The 20456-nt window shown below is 32.0% G+C and overlaps 1 protein-coding gene across 5 annotated transcripts in view; it reads left to right on the plus strand.

The window, feature by feature from the left end:
• Positions 1 to 1224: 1224 nt before the first annotated feature.
• LOC105255044 (hemicentin-2) overlaps positions 1225 to 20456 on the plus strand; it is a 404047-nt gene continuing 384815 nt past the window's right edge. For 2 of the 5 annotated variants that reach the window (XM_025412106.1, XM_025412105.1), the window contains exons 1-2: positions 1225 to 1614; positions 4594 to 5057. In XM_025412106.1, coding sequence (XP_025267891.1) covers positions 4961 to 5057 — 97 coding nt within the window. In that variant the 5' untranslated portion in view covers positions 1225 to 1614; positions 4594 to 4960. Of the gene's footprint in view, positions 1615 to 2210; positions 2819 to 4593; positions 5058 to 20456 lie in introns of those variants that run through there. The other 3 variants (XM_025412103.1, XM_025412107.1, XM_025412104.1) reach the window with 3 other exon arrangements.

Raw genomic sequence — 20456 nt, forward strand, 5'->3', positions numbered from 1 at the left:
TCATGTTTGTTAGGGGATAGGTATTCTTGATAAAATCATCAAATCATGAAGATCAATCTCGAATCGCCAATGAATTGATTGCTTATGGCAATATAATGAGCAAACGTACATTATACTTGCACTTAAGGGGACTTCTGAGGGGTTTCTCACTGAACAGCGAACTCTTACACGATTACAGCGCCTTCATCTAATCCTCATCCCATATCTCTCTCTATCACATTATTTATAAAGAAGATACACTGCTTTTTCTACTTTACCAACATTTCAGATACATACGGATTGAAATTTTTGGGCATGTGCCATTTATTAATTAGACTAAATTTAATCTTCACAGTTCCTTAAGTTTTTATTGTGCAGTCCGCTATTCAGTATGCTATTGTTTTATGCATAAAAGTTACAAAACATTTATACAAGGCTAATGTCTTTATGAGGTGATAGTTTTAGACGTCATGTTGATCTAAGAAGTCAATAAATAAATATATAATTTTATATATTTTTTTTCTTTCTCAATATATAATCGGCTTCCCCATGTCCATTTGTATCTATACTTCAAGCGTAGAGAAGGATTTTTAATTCTATGTTGACAAGAAAAAATGGCACATGCCCAAAAATTACAGTGTTTTGTCGATAAAACAGATAGATTGAGGAGCCCCCTTAACTCAATATTGATTTCAGAATGTGGTAACTAAAAAAATTATATCAATAATAATGTAATTCGAAGCTTCTTATATTGCAATGATATTTGAGACAAAAATTATTGAATCTATTAATCTTTATTTTTGTCTTTTCATTGAAAAAATTTATCTTTCCGATTTAATACCGCTTTATTTAGAGGGATAATTAATCTTTTTTAAATATTGTAATTTCAGAATGCATCAAATATTTCAATAATAATATCATATAAGCATTCCTAAGATATGTGATTCACGCGGTCTCGATCGACAGTGGCGGGATATACGTGCTGCGTAGGAGCGTCCAGGGTGGCGTTCTCCTCTCCACGACGGGTTTAGGAGCGAGTGGGAGAAAAGGGGGTGAAGAAGGGGAAGGGGGTAGGAAGAAAGATGGACGCGAGGAGAGCGCGGGTAACGAGCGGCACCAATACTGGTGGTGGGATCGGCGCGACAGGGGAAGCGGAGCACGCGGGTTGCAGGCAGGGGCATCCGGCTACCACGCCGGTAGGGGTGGCGGTGAATCCCTCGAAAGTCCGACGGTGCTTCTCTCTCTCCGCACTCTCAGTCTCGAGAGCGGAGCCAGAGAGGCGAGAGAGAGAGCGCAACGCGCATTCAGAGCTCGCTGGTCAGAGTTCCGCATCTCGCATTGTACACGCGATTATACACATCTGTACTATCTGTTCGTTCCTACCTGTGTGCGTTTGTTTTGGGCGTTACGTTTTTACAGCGACGAGTAACCCCTGCGGATGAGCGAGACGCGTTTCGAAGTGTTGTGAAGGAATCTGCACGGTGTACTCCGGAGATTTACTTCGGCACTGCAAGAGTGCATCGAATGATTTCGAATGATTTCCTTCTCGCTGTGCAACAGAAGGAAAACTCATTTTACTAAAAGTGATTCGAAAAGATTCTCGTCATTGAGGAACGTCGTTTAGTTGATTTTCTGGTGAGAAGGGATGATGTGAACGATTTTGAAGCAGATCCCCGCGTGTGCTCCATAGAAAGGGTTACGAGGGTTACGAGGGTTGGGTCGGGATGATCGAAGAGAGAGCGACATGAATTCCACTCTCTGCATTTTCCCATGACGCCATGCATTTTCCATGAAAAATATCGTAGCTGACGTTTGACAATCATAATGAAGAGAGAGCTCAGTCGTCGTAGCGTATAATGATTCTCGTATTCACAATATATTGTCGAATCCGCAAATCTTCAAAGATTCTCGACGCTGTATTGCCTGTCACATTTCAAAAGGAAGGGTGCGATGTTCTCGATAAAAACGCGAGAATCGTAATCATTTTTTTTCATGTGAGATCGTTCACGTGTCCCAAACGGTTGTCGAAATTCGCGTGCCGATCGTGAAAGTTCGTCACGTGCCTTTCAGTCGCGAAGAAGGGTGAGTCGAGACTCATCGGTTCCCGATTATTTTTATTGTCACTCGCTGTCTTACGGATGCACTTCGATTTTTATGACGCGCTTCCTTTTCTTTTTTTGATCTATCTCCATGAGCACGTTTCAGAATGCGCTTTCTAAACATACGATGATAGATTGATGATATACGATGATAGGATGATGATTCGAAATCAATCGCGCTATAATACACGGCGTATCATCCTTCTCTATTCGATCTTCCCATAGCATCTTTGTTCAAAAGGCATTCACAAGACATTCTGAAGATGTCCAATCGCTCAAAGATGTCTTCTCGATACCTTCTGGACATCTTTTGAATATGCATGCTATGTGGGTTGCTCTCTCTTCCTGTCCGAAAAAATACATACGAGTTTGTAGCTATGATTTGACGATGAAATTTATGAGCAAGAGAATAGTTCGCTGCTCGTGACGTGCAGTTTGTCCTTAAAATAAATATCAACTGTACGAATGTATTCTGGCTGGATATTTATCCTCTCTCTTTTTTGGAGGGGAAGGAAAGGGGAAAGCGCACGCGTGATTTTACTCCCGACCTCGCAGGGAGAGAGCGGAGGGCGAAGGAGAATGCGATGAGCCTTTGCACCGGCGGCTACGAGAACAATCGTAGAGCAGGAACAACACGCGTAGAGACGAGCGGTTCAAGGGTCGTCGGAACAAAGCGACCGCGCCATGCATATGCACGAGGGACTTTGTGTGTACTCCGGTTTTCGGGCCGGTGATTGCAGGTGGGAATAAACCGATACGAAGTTTGCCACTTAAATACGCGTAGTGACCCACTTCCGTAAGTTTCGGACATCCCGCTCTGATGAGACTCTACTCACTTATCTAACGATAACCATCTTCTCCGTTTCAAATATTAACATTTGCACACATCTTTTGCATTTAAAATCATGTTAAAAAATTACGATGTAAGTTACGAATCCGCGCATTGGTTTTACGGAGATAAAAATGATGTAGCTTTCGAAACGAATAACACGTTACCATTTGTATCTTTTTAAAATATAGGATGATTCGGGTGAAAATCGTTGGTCCACGAGAAATTTTTTACAAGATTAATCAATTACAAGTAATTTCATAAAAAAAATTTGTTGAAATCGGACGTATCGCGATGGAGATGGTTTTTCATTATTTTGAAAAATAACCTCGCTATATTCATTCTACATTATTCGAATTACGTGAATTTTCCAATATCAGTTCGTGCATATACTCGGCACGGATATCAGGAACGAGATAATTTATGGTCGGTTTTTTTAATATTCGAGGCATGCGGTGCGCGCATCGTATCAGTGTATCAATCTACAAGTATGAGCCGATCAACCGGAACGATCAATTTAAAAGACTGTCCGTTTGCACGAAATGCGAAGATGATTTATGTCCCCGTCCAATGCGAATAGCGCGTACTCGAATCGCTCGTTTATTCGTTTGTTCGTTCGCTCGCAAAGGCTAGATTTCGGCAGCCGACGGCCCGACATACCTCAATTAGCCACGTAAATCATCGCGGTTTGGAAATCAAACGTTAAATGACTCGCGCCGTATTCGCCGTATTTTCACGATTGTGTGGAACATGATTTTCTACATAATTGCATATTGGACGAAAACGATGACACTGCCGCACATTAGTTGACAGATCACAATCATTTGGCATTTTCGCGTAATTACGATCGATTATTTCGACTAATTCCTGGCGAAATCGTGTTAAAAATTACAGATCAGTTATTGATGAAAACATATTATTGATTTTGCAGCGTATTAAATGTGCATTTTGCCACGGATTTAGATATTCGTTCACGTATTTGCATTACAATCGTAAAAGTGTTTATTTTAATAAAGCAACTAATCTATGTATAATAAATCTGTTAGTGAATTGAACCTTTGTGCTATTTTAATCATATAATAAGCTCACATGATAAATATAATAAATTATATAATAGAATCACAACGTGATAAATATAGTTGATATATAATTATATAATTGCGTTTTTTATAATTATGTTAAATAAATATTAACAACTTGCTAATAGTGCAATCTTTTAGAGTCTTAATTCATAATTTATTTAAAAATCGCGTGCATTATATCCGATATAAACAATGTTTTCGTATTATATATTCTGTTAATATAAGCGGCAGATAGATAAAGTAACGGAAATAAATCTAATCTAACAACACATACATGTTACTAAACGAGCTCTTTCTTCGTGAATTTATCGATTCGCGATTTGACTCGCATATGGCGTTTTAGTGTTCAAGTTTAACGAATCCTTCACGGATCGATTATCTCCGGGAGAATTCGATCGGGATCTTCTAAAGTCCGACAATCGAACTATGCATCGGTGAATCAGTCAATCAACTGATTCACTACAACTCAGGGGCGTTTCGTTGTTGCAATTTTCTTCTCTGAATGATTATTAGCTATCGCGTCTAAAAATCGATTGGATTTCTTGATGCGAGGCTCGCGAGTAAATTACAGATTGCATTTTTTTTGTCTATTTTTGTGATCTAGTCTGTGAAGTGTCGATTTACAAAAGGAAGAGGAAGTGGTGTACGAAGAGATGCGCTACACGAACGAAAGGTTAATGTCCGGTTTTCTCGCGGCGGAACCGCAGTCTCCTCATGTGGCGATGCATCATCGATGCTGAATCGGTACGTCCGCGGTATTAGTGGTGGTGCTGGTGCTCGAGCAGACTCTTTCGCGCGGATGACAGCTGGACGTTTTCGCCGCGAGGTTGACAGTGAGATCCTCGAGCTCAGTTGAGCTGGGAAGAGACGAGTCGTCTCTCGCGTCGCCGAGAGTTCGAGACACGCCGTTGGTGATATCCGGCGTAAACTACTACTGCGCGAATCGGGTAGTGATCAGTAGTGATGCCGTGATGGGCTGCAGCTCGAGATCGTCCTTCCTGACCACGCTTCTCTTCGTGGTTGGATTACTCTCTGTCGCACTGTTTGCTGAAATATCTGATGCAACACGTAAGTCTGGCTTTATTACTCTGAAATTATTCTCGTGAATTAGTTCGCAATATTTATTATGCAAATCGATTTATGAACAATTTAACCATATGTTTACATCAGAGAATTAGATCATCTTTAAACATTTTTGAGATTCAAAAATTAAATACTTTTTGTCAAAAATATTCACAAATACACACACATTATATACATAATTTACACAAATACGCGCGCGCGTGTGTGTGTAAATTATGTATATAAATTAAATTTCGTGGAAAATAACTATATTATACTCATACTTTTATATTCTTAAATTTGATGTACGTAATTATTGAAAATTCGCTCCTTAGATATATTTGAAAGATATTTGAATTTCTTTCGCAGAAATTTTATAATTTATATTAATATATCAATATATTAACATAATATTTATATTATGTTATAATTATTATATCGATTTATAAGGAATTGCAAGAGTATAATTAATTTATATATTAGTTGTATAGAGATAATTTGTAGATTTGCGTAATCGCGCATGAATTCTTTTGTCAAATTTTTATTACATCACATAGTGTAGGAGCGGGTCAGTAATGTATGATAGATTACACAATTTAGCTGCAATTGTGATGCAGAAAATTTTAATGATGATATTGCCTTTATGTATTCTAAATGAAGGCATACGTTAACTTGGCTTTTCATCCGTTTATTACATTTTCTGCCTTTTGTGAAACTCTATCGATATTATCATGCTAAGGGCAAGATGATCATGTAATGAACGATAAATGCATAATTTGACTGCAGCGTCGACATGAAAGATTTCAGCTATGCAATTCAATAATGCACGTACGCGCAATAGAGACTTATAATCTGAATTAACCTAGAACGTTTTATAGCTGCTTTTATCCAACGCAAATATAATTTTACGGCGCACTAAAGATTTCAATGTGCGAATAAAATTTTATCTTCTTTTTTTACAAGTTTTTAGTAATATTTATCATTTAGCATTAAATTTGGCAAAAGACTTCAAATTATGACACAATAAATATTTTAAATAAAATATAGAAGTAGAATTTTCATAAATATGATATAATAGAACAATTTATAAATGGAATATAATAAAATTCACAAACATAAACATATCTTTTTCAATGTAATTTATCAATACAATTCTTATAAATCAGAAGGAAATGATAATTATGATAAATAAGTTTAATGAAAATATATTGCAGTTATAAACTAGAAATATTCTTAAATAAAAAATGATTTAGGCAGCATTCAACGCAGTAATAACCATCTATGTACACGTTGATTTTCTTTTAAATTCTCGTCATATAAAAAAGAAATTTTATCGAAATTTTATCGAAATTTCCAAGAGAGAGAATTGACTTTTCTACATATATGATAAACAAATAAAACGGTATTCAAATTTGTCTTTACCATGCGAAGCAACGCGCTCAGAATGAAAAATTACGCGAGTGTAATATAAATTTCCTGTTTTGCATCTTTTTTTCGTCCTCTCTCTTTTCTCTCGAAATGCAATCGTATAATTGAGGGTGATTAGCATTCCGCGCGAGAAGATCGCGGAGATTCTGCGTCGTATCCGCCCGAGGAAGCCTCTCATTAGACCGCGTACCGAAACTCGATGTGGGTCTAATTATTTTCCGAGTATCTCCAAATTCTCTCTCTCTCTCTCTTTCTCTCTCTCTATCTGTCTCTCTCTCTATTTCGGAGAGATTCGCATTTCAATTGGTTTGAATCGAAATCACGCGCATGCATCGATATTCCTTTCACCTTCTTATATAAACAAAATATTTTTTAATATGTATAATTTTAAATATGTAGCTTTAGCATACAAGCATTTTTGCAAATGCATATTTTTTCTTAAAAACATGTTATATATTTTCATTAAATCAATTGATTCTTCTTATTATTTTATACAGAAATAATTAAATAAGAATTGGAATTAATATTTTACGAAATATTTCTCATAGTTTATATAAAATTATATCAACCTAAAATATAGAATATTTCGTAAACGTATAAACATAGGATAGCTAAAAATTGAATATAAATATATATATATATATATATATATATATATATGTATATTCAATTTTTAGCTATCCTATGTTTATACGTTTTCATGCCGAATATTGCGAGGAATCGATTTTTATAAATAAATTAAGGTGGTTAAATAAACTAAGTTAATCTTCACATGACTTTGACACACTCAAGTCTAATTAATATCCCTATTGTTTCCCTTTAAATTAAGTAACTTTTGTTTGAAGACATTTTTTTCTAAAATCTTAGACATTCGATTATATTAATTAAAATGAAACATCCTGTATATCTATTTTATTTGCATGCCCTTAATGCGACGTCCGCATATATATATCGACATGTGTGTGTATGTGTGTGTGTGCGTGTGTGCGTGTGTGCAACTGTTTCTTTTTCACAAGCAACCATTCTTAAAATAGATTGCACGCGCGAGCATATTTTGTGAATCATGCGTGGATGTTACGAGAGATAGGGAGTTGTGCAAGAAGAAGCGTATACCCATATCTATAACTTGAGAAAGTAGGAAAGAACATTTACGTCCGATTTTAGGAGATGTGCGAAAACGTTTATGGTTTTTGTACGATAAAAGTTGCTGCGAATACTTATTTTGCTTTTCTTACGCGCTATTATCAGGAAAAAGATTTCTCTATTTTTATACGTTTATAAATGTTTACAAAAATATAATTTATTAAAAGATATCGGTTATTAAAAGAGAAATTAAATAAATTTATCCTATTTAGGTAACTGTTTTCTTATACTTGTTACAAAAACGCGATATAAATCTGCATTTTCTATTTATCTTTGCATCAACAATAACAAAACATAGTTATGTATACAATAAAGTTATATGTATACGTAGATTTTGGCGAATCTAACCATATTTAATTATGCACAGTAATAAAATTTCAATAGCAACAGGAAACTAAAAATTTAATTGGAAATTACGTTGCAATTTCATCTAGCTTGCGACGCTTTTAAAATCATTGCAGACGTCAGATTTTTGAAAACGATTGAAATTGTAAGAAAAAATTACACGGAAACGCATTGCGCGCAATGATGAAATGGCCTGTTTAGTCGAGAAAGTACGCAGCAGAGAAAAGACAGAGACGACACACAACGGAATATTATCTCCCTTTTCTCCTACACTGTCGGATCGTACTAGATTCAGGGGCCGTGTCCCGGTGGGTCGAAAGGAACGGGCGGCAAGGGTGAGGGAACGCGGGGCGCAAACGCGAAAGGAACAAGGGTGGAACGATGGCTTCTCGTTCAAAGGATGCTGAAGCGAATGGGATGCGGACGTTGTTGTCATGACCAGGCGTGAGGTCGCTGATATTCCCTTGTCTTTTATTAAGGAGGGCTTCCTTTCTACGTTTGCGTCTCTCTCGTTCTTCCTTTCACTGCGTGTCGCTCTGTTTAGTAGTCGCCACCGATGTTCTTTTCTGCACACTTCGTTCTATCTCTCTCTCTCTCTCTCTCTCTCTCTCTCTCTCTCTCTCTCTCTCTCTCTCTCTCTCTCTCTCTCTCTCTCTCTCCCCCCCCTCCCTCTCTCGTTATACCGACATCATCGTAGCACAATGCAATAATATTACCTCTGCGAATAAATTGTAATTATTTTTATATTTTTCTTTCCACTATGTTTTTTTCACTATGTTTCTTTTTACCTTTCTTTTCTCTCTCTCTCCCCCCCTCTCCCCCTCTCTCCCTCCCTCCCTTCTTTCCTTCCTCATTTTCTTTTTTCTCTTTATCTGATTGTAAGTCTATTTTTATATTTTTCGCTAGTATTGCATAAGATTCAAGAAACAATATTAAAAAAAAAATTGTATTGTTATTGAAAATTTTCAAAAACATATGTATAAATCTTGTCTTGGTCCAATTCTTAAATGAATTTTTATAGCAAAAATCTCGTCTTGTATTATCTTATCTCGAATTTATTAACAATTTTTATCTAACATTGACCAAAAAAGTTATTTCAAATAATATACAGGGAGCCTGAAAGCTTTTTGCGGTCTCGAAGTGTGAAGGTAGATTGACTCAAATTAAGAAGGAAAGTCCTCTACTGTTTTGTGATATTCGTAATAATTAAAAAAAATTAATTAAAGAAGATCGGCTAATCTGCGTGCGTAGAAGTGTGCGGCGATGGGACAGCGGAAAAAAGTTCGATATGATACTATATCTCAGAAATATTCGAAAAATATTTAATACCGTTCCCATACATGATGCAAAACTTTCGAAAAATATTCGCGGATGACCTCGTTTTTCCTTCCATTCAATCTTTCTTTTAAAGAAAACTTTCTTATTCTTCTTGCGATCTTATCGTCATGTTTCAAATTTTCTACGTTTATTTTAGACCTTGTTCTTTGAGAATCGTACATAATTATGTTTGTCTCAATAGTTTTTCTTTCTTTTTTTCTCTGTTGTTACACGGATGGAATTTCAATAAGACGCGTTTGATTTTGCGAAGAAATGTTACCGATGGATAGAAACTTTACTTTGATCAAAAGCGCCGCTTTAACAATCGATGTCCTAACACGATCTTTAAAAATACCATTTACTTTTCTTACGTCATAATATTGATTCTGTCGACCATTATAGGTGTATCTTAAACTTTGTACTTTACCCGTTTTACTTTATAGTCATCTTAGGATCGCTTTGTTCTATTCATTTTTCTTTACATTTTTTTATCATTATTGTTGTAAATAAATGCTGGAGATATGTAACATGATAATTTTTATTAAGACAGATTTATATTTTAATTTGCGAATCTATAGTCCTTCGAAATGTTTTCTCTATCCCGTTCATGTATCTAATTGTAGGATCTCTTTGTAGATTATATCTGTTCTTTCGCAATTTCATATTTATTAGGTTAGTCTTCTTTTGTATTCTTCTCAGAACTACATTTCAATTTTTTTATTTTCTTTTTTTCTTTTTTTTTTCTTTTATTCTCTTTGCACTCGAGCAATGTTTTTTTGCATTTCTCTTCGTAAGCCTATAAACTACATTCTTATTTCTCGACGATTTCTATGTCTTTTGTACTTTCTCGTTAGCGCAATGTACGCTGAGATTCTCTAAGGCTCAACATGGATTCGCAGGTAGTATTTGAGATCATCTCTTATTTTCTGGGTCACTCTCTTCCATCTCCTACCAACTCTGCAATAAAAGTTTGCGACTTCTTCGTAACGCGAACACATCTGCAGTCTCTCTCTCTCTCTCTCTCTCTCTCTCTCTCTCTCTCTCTCTCTCTCTCTCTCTCTCTCTCTCTCCCCCTCTCTCTTCATTTGTGTGTTTTTCTCTTTCGTACCATATCCAGTGAGATTGATAATGTGTCTTTTTACAGTTCAGATCGACCAGTACTTTTTATCCTTCCTAAGACATTTTCTATCTTCTTCGCGAAAAAGCAGATACCGTCATCAGCAACATTGTCGAAATTCATGTTAGGTCGTCGATAATTTAAAAAAGTTTAAACAAATATTTATCTCTAAAACCTAAAAAATAAAATTAAAATTAAAAATAATATTCTGTTACAAAAAAACCTTTTAAAAAATAAAAAATCAAAATTAAATATAAAGTCAGTAATATTATAATTATAACTAGGCAAGTACTATTAGAAGCAATTCAATTTGTGTGTGAGGATTTGTAATTTAAAATAATATAAAATTTTTATGCTTACATTTATGGAAATATATATATAGATTCTCCCCATGAAATTATATAACGCATTTTATTTTTATTAAGAGAAACTTTTTTTTATTTTTAAAATAAATATAATTTATAATAAATAAATTTAACTTTTGTATTGATTTTTATATAATAAATATAATAGTATTATTATGTCAGATTTTATTGTAAATAGTAAATTATAAAATTATTTAATCCTTGCTGCGCTCTAAAGTCGAGATTGCTAATTTCGAATTTAAAAGTGCTCTTTGCAAATCAAAATATTTGAAATTATTGTTTTGAAATATTTGTTTTGAAATTAATTATAAGTTTTATAAAGTACGCCCGAAATTAAAGGGGATAACATCAAAGTAACATACAAAAATTTGGTGTGCCCCGATCGCATAACTCATATATTTTCATAATTAATAAATAAATTTGAAATCAAGTTTCGTAAAAATAATAAATATACAGTATACAGGATGATCTACTTAAATCGAGTATCTTAAAGATCATTTGTTTTTGAAGATATGAAGAAATATTTAAAGGAAAAATTGCACCGTTCGAGACAGCAATTATAATAACAGAAAGTTTTGTTTCGATATTATTTTTTGCAAAGATTTAAAGGTCAACCTAATTTAAATGGTACTACTCTATTTTTTTATATAAATCAATTCATTGGAATATTTGGCATAAGAAATTATAAAGACCGATACGATTGATGATCAAAAATTAAATGTGTATATTGAGTTTACGAGATTTATTTTATATTTTATATTCAATTTATATATCAATTTCAATTTTTAACTATTTTTATAACCTTTTACGTAAATATTGCGAGAATCGTTTTACAAAAAAAAATTAGTGTTTCATTTAAAAAAACTAAATTGATCTTTAAATCTCTGAATAAAATTATCTTGAAAAAAATTTCTCTGTCATGATAATTGTCCTTTCGAACGGTGCAACTTTTTCCTTAAACATTTTTTTGTTCCATTAAAAACACATAAGATATTTAAGATGCTCGATTAAGTGGATTGCCTTGTGTATGTGTTTATTTTTTTATAATCAGATATATGATAAGCCGTTACATTTAAAAAAATCGATTTTTTAAATCCACATATTGCTCTCGTCATGAATTTACTTAAGTCCTTTGACAGAGACAGAGACAGAGTATTTTGTTATTCCACATTTTGGAGCATGGAGAAATGATGTAACATTGTTACAAATATAAGCGCAACAGGACATGTTGTCGTACATATATAACATCTTGAGAAGAAAACGAATGACATAGAGTTATAATTATTTTATAAATTTTTATATAAAAATTATAAAGATTATATTAAATATTATTTTAAATAATTATATGGTCAAATCAAAATTGTGAATAAAATTGAGACAACATAATGCAAAACAAGAGAGAGATTTTTACTACAAATTACAAGATTTACTCAAAACAAAATTTAAGTATTCAAAAATATTTAATACAATATTTGTAAAAATGTAGTCTTACGAATATTGTCTCGTGCAACTCTGATTTAAATGACGCAAGAAAATCTTTTTTCGACAGTCTCATGTAAAAAATATAGAGGGAAAGGAGAAGGATAATTAAGAAAGTGTGCTAAACGAAGCTATGTGAATAGTGTGAATGCAAAAATCAATTTTATGATAGTTGCAACTCTCTGCTTTCATATGTAAATAAAACGCTCGTTACTTCCATAGATTTTTCACATTTTAATGAAAGACTTATCGACAGAAAACAATCTGTTTTCGTTTATGTTTATAACAATATTACGTTATTTCTCCACATTCCGGTGCATAATAACAAAACGCTTTGTCTCTCACAGTATCTAGTTCATGTTGAGAGCAATATGCGGATTTACAAAATTGATTTTTTTAATTTACAGATTTATTGCATATCTGATTAAAAGAAATAAATATTGTACATTTAATTGTGTAAAATAAAAATAAAAATAAACATTTGTATCGCATATATTTTTATCAAAAATTGACTTATCTGCAATAACATTATCGCGGCTTATTAAAAAAACATTTCATATGGAAAGAGAAAAAGAGAGAGAGGGGGGGAGAGAGAACAGTATGGTAAAATATTACACATCTCATAAACTCCATTCAGTGCAAATATTTTGTCGCCGTTGTGACAGATATATAAGGAATTTATAAAATTACGTTTTTTTTTCATCAAAGTTCATCGATCATGATTACAAAATCATTGACCGTGGTCACTTCAACTCTGCACCGTATCAGAACGCCGATCCGCCCAGTTTCATTTTATTGGTGTTGCTCATCCCGGCGTGAACGCGCGATATTACGCATTAGAGATTACGCCTGTGAGCCTGTGTGCTTGACGTCGGATCGCGTTCGTTTTCACGAAATCATTGGACCGGGAACAATCGATATGCGGCTCCGTGAAATTATGAGTATCATTGCACCGATGTTTTATCTATATACCGAGGATTTATTTTTTGAAAATCCAACGAGCCCATTATATAGCATTGCGTAACCATGGTACATGTTTTACTGTTGTGTGACACGTGAACTGAAATAAAACGGTATTGAATTATTGATAGCTCATGTTAGATTTAGAAAATTAAAAAAAAAATGATATAAATCCATGAATAAAACGAAAAGGGATATGGGGGGTATTATATATTACAAATAAAATTCAAGTATAGAGATTAATTAAAAAATATTTGGGTTTTGTATCAAATAAAATATTTGTGCCGAGTGTTTAGTGTTTCAGAAAAAATTTATTTTTAAAACTTGTACACTAACATCCTGCGTTTATTTCGTAGAGTTTTAATTAAATAAATTTAACTCAAAATATAGAAATGATTGATGAAATTTTTTTCTGTAGTTAGTCTAAAATTTAATAGTTTTATTTAAATATTAAATTCTTAGATTTTGAAATATTGTATGTATAATATATTTATGTATGCTAGTACGTCCAAGAATAAAGATATATATTGTGTAAAAGGCTTTTGCGTTTGGTTACTAAAGTTGGAAACCCTCGTTAGAGTTTCCAATGTGCGTAATCAAGGACAGTCAGTAAGTTCATAGTTAGAGTTGTGGTTCGAGGACTGCTCTAAGTTTGACGGTGCTGTTCGGAACAATTAGCGTCTTTGACGTTAACGATATTAATAATTAATAATCGATATTTTGAAATTCACAGTAACTCCGTAGCCTTTCGTAATATTGGTAATCGCATTCACGCTCAAGTTAAAATACAATGTGCTCATTGATCTATATTTGTGAATATATTAATTATATGCTTTTGATAAGAACAACAATATTAGCACATCACCGTCCGTGCGAAAGCGTAAGTCATTGTGTGAGCGTGGTATTCCCAATTATCCGGTCCAACTGTACATAAAATTGTATTCCGAAATTGTTGTTGAATACAAATATACAAATATCACAAACGGGAAAAAATAAAATATAAAGAATGAAAAGTTTAAAAGTTGTCGATTTAATTGAAATATAAATTTTAAGAACGATTATGGATGATTTCAAAATAATCTTCATCAACACGATTTTCCAAAAACAATATATTTGCGTACTTTTTATGATTCATAAAAATAAAATCAATGTGTCCGTGAAATTCTATTTACATATAATATAATTTTATATTTGCTACAAAATTACCATTATTATAAGATTTTTGTTATTAATGTCTCTCATGTAAATTCTATGCGTCATATTATGAAAATATATCTATTCCATGTTATGTCTGTTGGCAACAAAATGATGACTACATTTATCATTATTCTCTATGGAACGGTCAAAATATGCTAATATAATATTTGATGATCGACAGTATCACTGTCAAGTTACATTGCAGCATGATTAAATGAAGCGTAAAACAATTCATTCTCGATTTGCATCATCGCTTTTAAATGACATCTTTGATATTTGCGGCTCTATTAATAATTTGTAATAAATATTCAAACTATAATAACTATTCATTAATGCTGCCTTTATCGTGCATTTAATGTTGCTAAACTTTTGGTCACATTAATTCTAACATAATTAACATTTAATATATTATATTTTTCCCATAATGCTACATCGAATTTTCATCGCTAATTTAAATTAATTACATTACTATTAATATGATGCTAAGATTCCTATCAAAATTGATAAATTAATAATAATTATTTGATGTATTACTTTTATTTTTTAGCATCTTATGATTTTAAAATTTAGCATCTTGATTGTAAAATTAATACAAATTTTTGCATGTACCAAGATTTTATACATTAAAATATATTTGTACAAATATAAATATATTTTTTATTAAAGGAGTAAGGATTTAAAAATTAAATAAATGTATTTTATATAATTATATTTTCCTATCTAAAGAGATGCACTTTGAAATAAAGAATATTATAATTTATAAATATTAATGGAGGTCTCCTATTGCCAGAAATATAAATTGTGGCACATTAATAATTGTTTTATTATATTTTATTATTATTATATTTTTATTATTCTGAATATCTAATTATTAATTAGTAATTATTAGTAATTATTTCTTATAAAAATGTGCTACTTTTTAATCTTTAATCACCTTCTTACAATTAGTAGTGAAAGAAAACAGCCTGTCAGTAGTTTTATTACATCTGTCTTCGCGATTGTAAGAAACTCCCAAATAGTGATCGTACTTCTTCCGTATCTTTCCAACATTTGGGCGTCGGGGTGTCAGCGATTGCGGCAATGTCATGCTTGCGCTCTGCGCTGATAAACGGGACGTTACTTGCGCGTACTGCAGAAAAGTGCTTTCAGACAGCCGAGGAGATTTACGAGTGCGATAGGCGCTTCGAAACGCTGAGTTGATAAAAAGTCCGTCACTGAAAATTCACAAATTTTCGACCATCTTATGAGAAACGAGCCTTTTTTGTTAAAGACAATAAAAAGAATTATTAGCGTTCGAAATGAATATCTTTTTTTATAAAGAATTAATAAAAGATTAATAGAAGAATTTACTGTATGTCTAAATGTGTATTCTCTGTAATTAGAATAAGAATGTATAAAAATGAAAGAAATAAGTAAGTACTATTTGATGATCCAAAAAATATGTGCATATAACTTTAATTAACGTGGTAATATATTTGTTTTGTCTTTTTGGCACGAACTTTATTTCAGTATATTAATTTGTGAAACTATTATGATAGTATATAATTGCATATTGTTAGTGTATATATGTATGTAAAATGGAATCTAAAACATGACAAGTTTTCAATATTCACTTGTAATTGGATATTAATGTGAATAATTATGATTTATTGGAGTATTACCTAATCAAAGAGTAATTTTATTATAATGTCGATCAAGTGAAATGTTATTTGACAAATACGATTGTCCGTTTCGTAATAATATTTAACATGATAGTTGGCAAATTATTAAATTATTAAATTATTTTAATTAACAACAGTTCGGTTCATCAAAAGAACAAAGAGATCCAAGGAATTTAAATTGTAATTGAAAATTTTGATAAAACTTACGATTTTCCCTCTTTTTCTTTCTTCTTTTCTCCTCTATATTTTATAAAGAGATATTTTATCAGATATATGTATATACTGCGTAGCATTCACAAGAGTTTCCAAGGCCTTTTTCAAGCATGCTGAAGATAACATGGAAATTTTAGATAAAAATTCCACACTATTTTCTATTTCCTTTCCAAAAGTCATATTTTTGGAAAATTTCTTCACATTACATAAAACACGGCGAATTAAAATTAACACACACATACACAGAACTACTGTGTATGTGTGTGTTAATTTTAATTCGCTTAAATTTTGTCACAATGACCGACGGAACATCAATTTTATTATCGTCGTTGCATCCTCAAGATCTTATTCAATCTCAGATGTTCCGTCAGACTTCTTCTAAATCAACATCTTTCGTGGAAACGACGGTTGATTTGATTATTTATTTTACGCGCAAGGACTCATTCCTCTTACATTACGCCAAGCTGCCGCGCAAGATTTATATATTTTCGAGAATATAACTGTATGTAGTATCTGCTTTATGACTCGGCAGATGAGCAAAATGGCTTTCCATCCTCCCAGTAACCGTTCCTCGTTGCCACCCCTATAAAGTCCTGGGGGAGTCCTTTCTGGCAACGATCGCGCTTCTGTGTACGACTAACGCATCGACAACTTTTAATGCTCCCTTTTGATTTGCTATCTCGTCCTCGCCGTTCCTTCGTCGTTTCTACATACTCCATGTAGTTTATCTATTCGTTCGGTAACGGTGCGGAGAGAAAAATGGATAGTACATTGGTCGTGTCATTGGCCCGCAAAAGGATTTTCTCTCCCTTCTTCTCTCTTTCTCTATACAAGCAACAATGCTTTTATATATCTGTGTCGTGACATACGCGACATGGGGAAATCGATGTTCTTCAACCATATGCCCATATGTATCGCTTGCAATTGCATGCGGTGGCGTTTCCGGTTGGCAAGAAAAGACATACGCGAACGATACCCGATTGAAGAAATCGATTGAATAAGTCATATACCGATTTCCGGAGCAAATGAGTCGTGTTTATTTGTTATTCAATAACTTTAGAAATTGGTTCAAAGTAATAACAATTAGGGATTGTTTCAGTGATGAAAACAGAATCGAGATATGCGGTAATGAGAGCGCAAGAGAAAACAAAATTTTTTTCTTTTTTATTAATATATTATAAATTATTTTATTTATATATATTAATAAAATATTCAATTTTGTTATAAACTATAAATGGAGTATGATTGATTAAAATATTACAATATTTATTGAATACAATTTATTATAGTATATATTATAAAATAAAAAGAAAGAAAAAAATTTTTACTTTTTTTTGCGCTTTAATTTCTACGCCTCGATTTTTATTTTTTATTTTCATTTTTAGTAATTGTTTGTTATTTCTGCTCTTATCAAAGAATTTTCAGAAGTTTTCATTACATTGTGAAATTAAATTCTCTTAAATGCCTGTTTTCCCAAATAATAAAGATTTAAAAGTATTATTGACACGTTATTATTTATAGAAACACTAGACATTACAAGCGCGCTACGCGCGTTATTTATTTTATTTATATATGTGTATGTATGTGTATATTAACTATAATTTTCTGTTCCTTTCAACAATTGTAAAACTGTTTACCTTTGCAATTCGCAATGAGTCACTTGATACTCCAAATATAATGCAAATCGAGACAACCAATCAACATTGAGGAAAAGAGACAACAATGATTGTGATATATTCGAGACTCAACTTCGCCTTTTTTAAAGAGGGATTGGCATTCATTTTTTGATATTACTTCTATGCTTAATATTATGATTAAATTTAAAGAATTCTAGGAAACTACTCATCATTATTCATGCAATATTAACAACATTTTCGATTCTCGTTTGAACAACTTTTTTTACTTAATCGATAAACTTAAGGTAATACTACAACTAACAAGAAGGTGGAATGCCTTCACTCCATCGGCTTATATTGACATCATTGACAAGTTCAATCATGAAAAAGTCATTACATTTCTCTCTTTAAATTATATTGCATGAAAATGAGTGTTGTATGTGTTTTAATAGAAATGTATATAATAGATGATGAGAAGCCTCAAAATAAGTGATAAATATTTGCAACTTCGAAAAATTAAGAAAAATATAATTTTCGATTTAATATTTAAAGTTGATTTTGTGTGAAATAAAATTAATTTGGAAACATAATTTCGTTTTTTTTTTACTTTTATACAAATTATCGATCTTGAGAAGATCATATAAAACTAATAATCTTGACAATTTTGGTCTCATTATCGCCTTAATTGATAACATAGGCTTGCGAAATTTTACGTTTTTGTTAGTTACAAAAAGCAGAGTAGTTGAATGTAATAGATTTTTTGACGCTAAAAATTAATCTGGAATTCCGCCGCAGAATTTTTCCAGCATATTAGAATTTTGAATAATTTGTTGTTAAATAGTTCAAAAATAACTATTTTATGAATTTATTATGGGAGAACCTAATTTTCCGAAATATTTCTGCCAATAACATCATATAAGATTAATATGGTATCATATAATATTAATCTTCATCTTTCAAATTCATTTTCGATTACCACCGCGATTTTTTTTTCGTTGAGGTATACAAATTATAAAACTGGTCATGTATAGGATTCCAATAAGCCATTCCAAGTCAACCGTATCACTTCTCTGTCTTACTACAATTTGAGTAAAAACATAAATTTCTGAATACCATCTGTTATTTTTAAAAATTAAGGATGACGGATTCAATGTGGCGGACACAATAAAAAAATATAAAATTTAGAAAAATTCGTCGAAATGTAACAACTGTATTAGATATATTTCTTTCTAAAACTTTTTTGGACAATCGGACAGATGTGAGCCTTTACAAATTTCAAGATGGCGAATCTGATATAATTCTGTTATATTGATGTCTATGTAAATTTTCTTTAACTTAAATTTTCTTATGCTTTATTTCATACATATATATCTCAGCGAAAAAAATTGTCCGCAATCGAAAATGAAGGACTTGAAAAATGAAGATTAATACCATACGATGCCATTGATAGAAATATTTCAAAATATTAAATTCCTCCATAATAAATTCATGAAATTGGTGAAATAGCTATTTTGGACTATTTAACCACAAATTATTTAAAAATCTGACGTGTTGGGGAAATTCTACAACTACATTCAAAATTCTATCAGATTCACCTACTCTGCTTTTTGTAACTGACCCTCGCAGGTCCGTGTAATTAATTAAAATCTTGTCTTGATCTTGTCTCGAATTTCGAATAAAAAAAAACAATTATCTTGATATCTCATGTAATCTTAGGTATAACCAGCCATTTATAATCTTTCGATTCACTATTTTGACGCAAGGATATGTACATACGTATGAATGTTATGTGTAAATTTCATACTTTTCTCTATATAAAACTTTCAGTGCTCTCTCTTTCTCATTTTCTCTTTTTTTTATGCATTCTCTCTTCATTTTCAAAACTTTGATTAAGGAGTAAACGATTCATCGCATGCATCGATATATCCAGTAAATTTTACGTTCATTTGCATGCGATAAATGTTTGCATACCGTCATCATATTGTCGCTATCGATTTGTTGAAAGCTCCGATCATTAGGAAAGTTATAACAATTGTTCAACAATGTTATCATTTTCGATTGCTTTCTCGACCTATCGTCGCAATATTCGTAATGCAGGCGAAATGAATGGACACGCAAACTACATAATTAATATAGCTAAAGTGAATACTTATAGGCTAAACAGTTGACATTTTCCCCACGAGCTATTCGAGTCATCGTATCGATGCCGGACATAAATATCGGACATTATAATGTCTATGTTATCGGCGCCAATGTAATTTATATACGCGCTAACATTTATGGTAGTAGAAATAGTCCGACAGAATTGGATAAACAAATAAAGTAATTTTATATTTTAATTATTTTTTAAAGTATTTTTATATTTTATATTATTTTATTTTATATTATTTATTTTATGTCATTTATATTATTTTATATTTCATTTATATTTCATCTTATATTTCATTTATATCATATTTTTATTATTTTATACCATTACATATTACGTATATGATTGCTTCTCATTTATACAAAGAGATACAAAGATTTTATAATTTCTCGAAATTTTAAACTTTTAAATTTTA

This window comes from Camponotus floridanus, unplaced genomic scaffold (assembly GCF_003227725.1).
Source record: "Camponotus floridanus strain SB8 unplaced genomic scaffold, Cflo_v7.5 scaffold48, whole genome shotgun sequence".
In the NCBI taxonomy this organism is placed as follows: Eukaryota; Metazoa; Arthropoda; class Insecta; order Hymenoptera; family Formicidae; genus Camponotus; species Camponotus floridanus.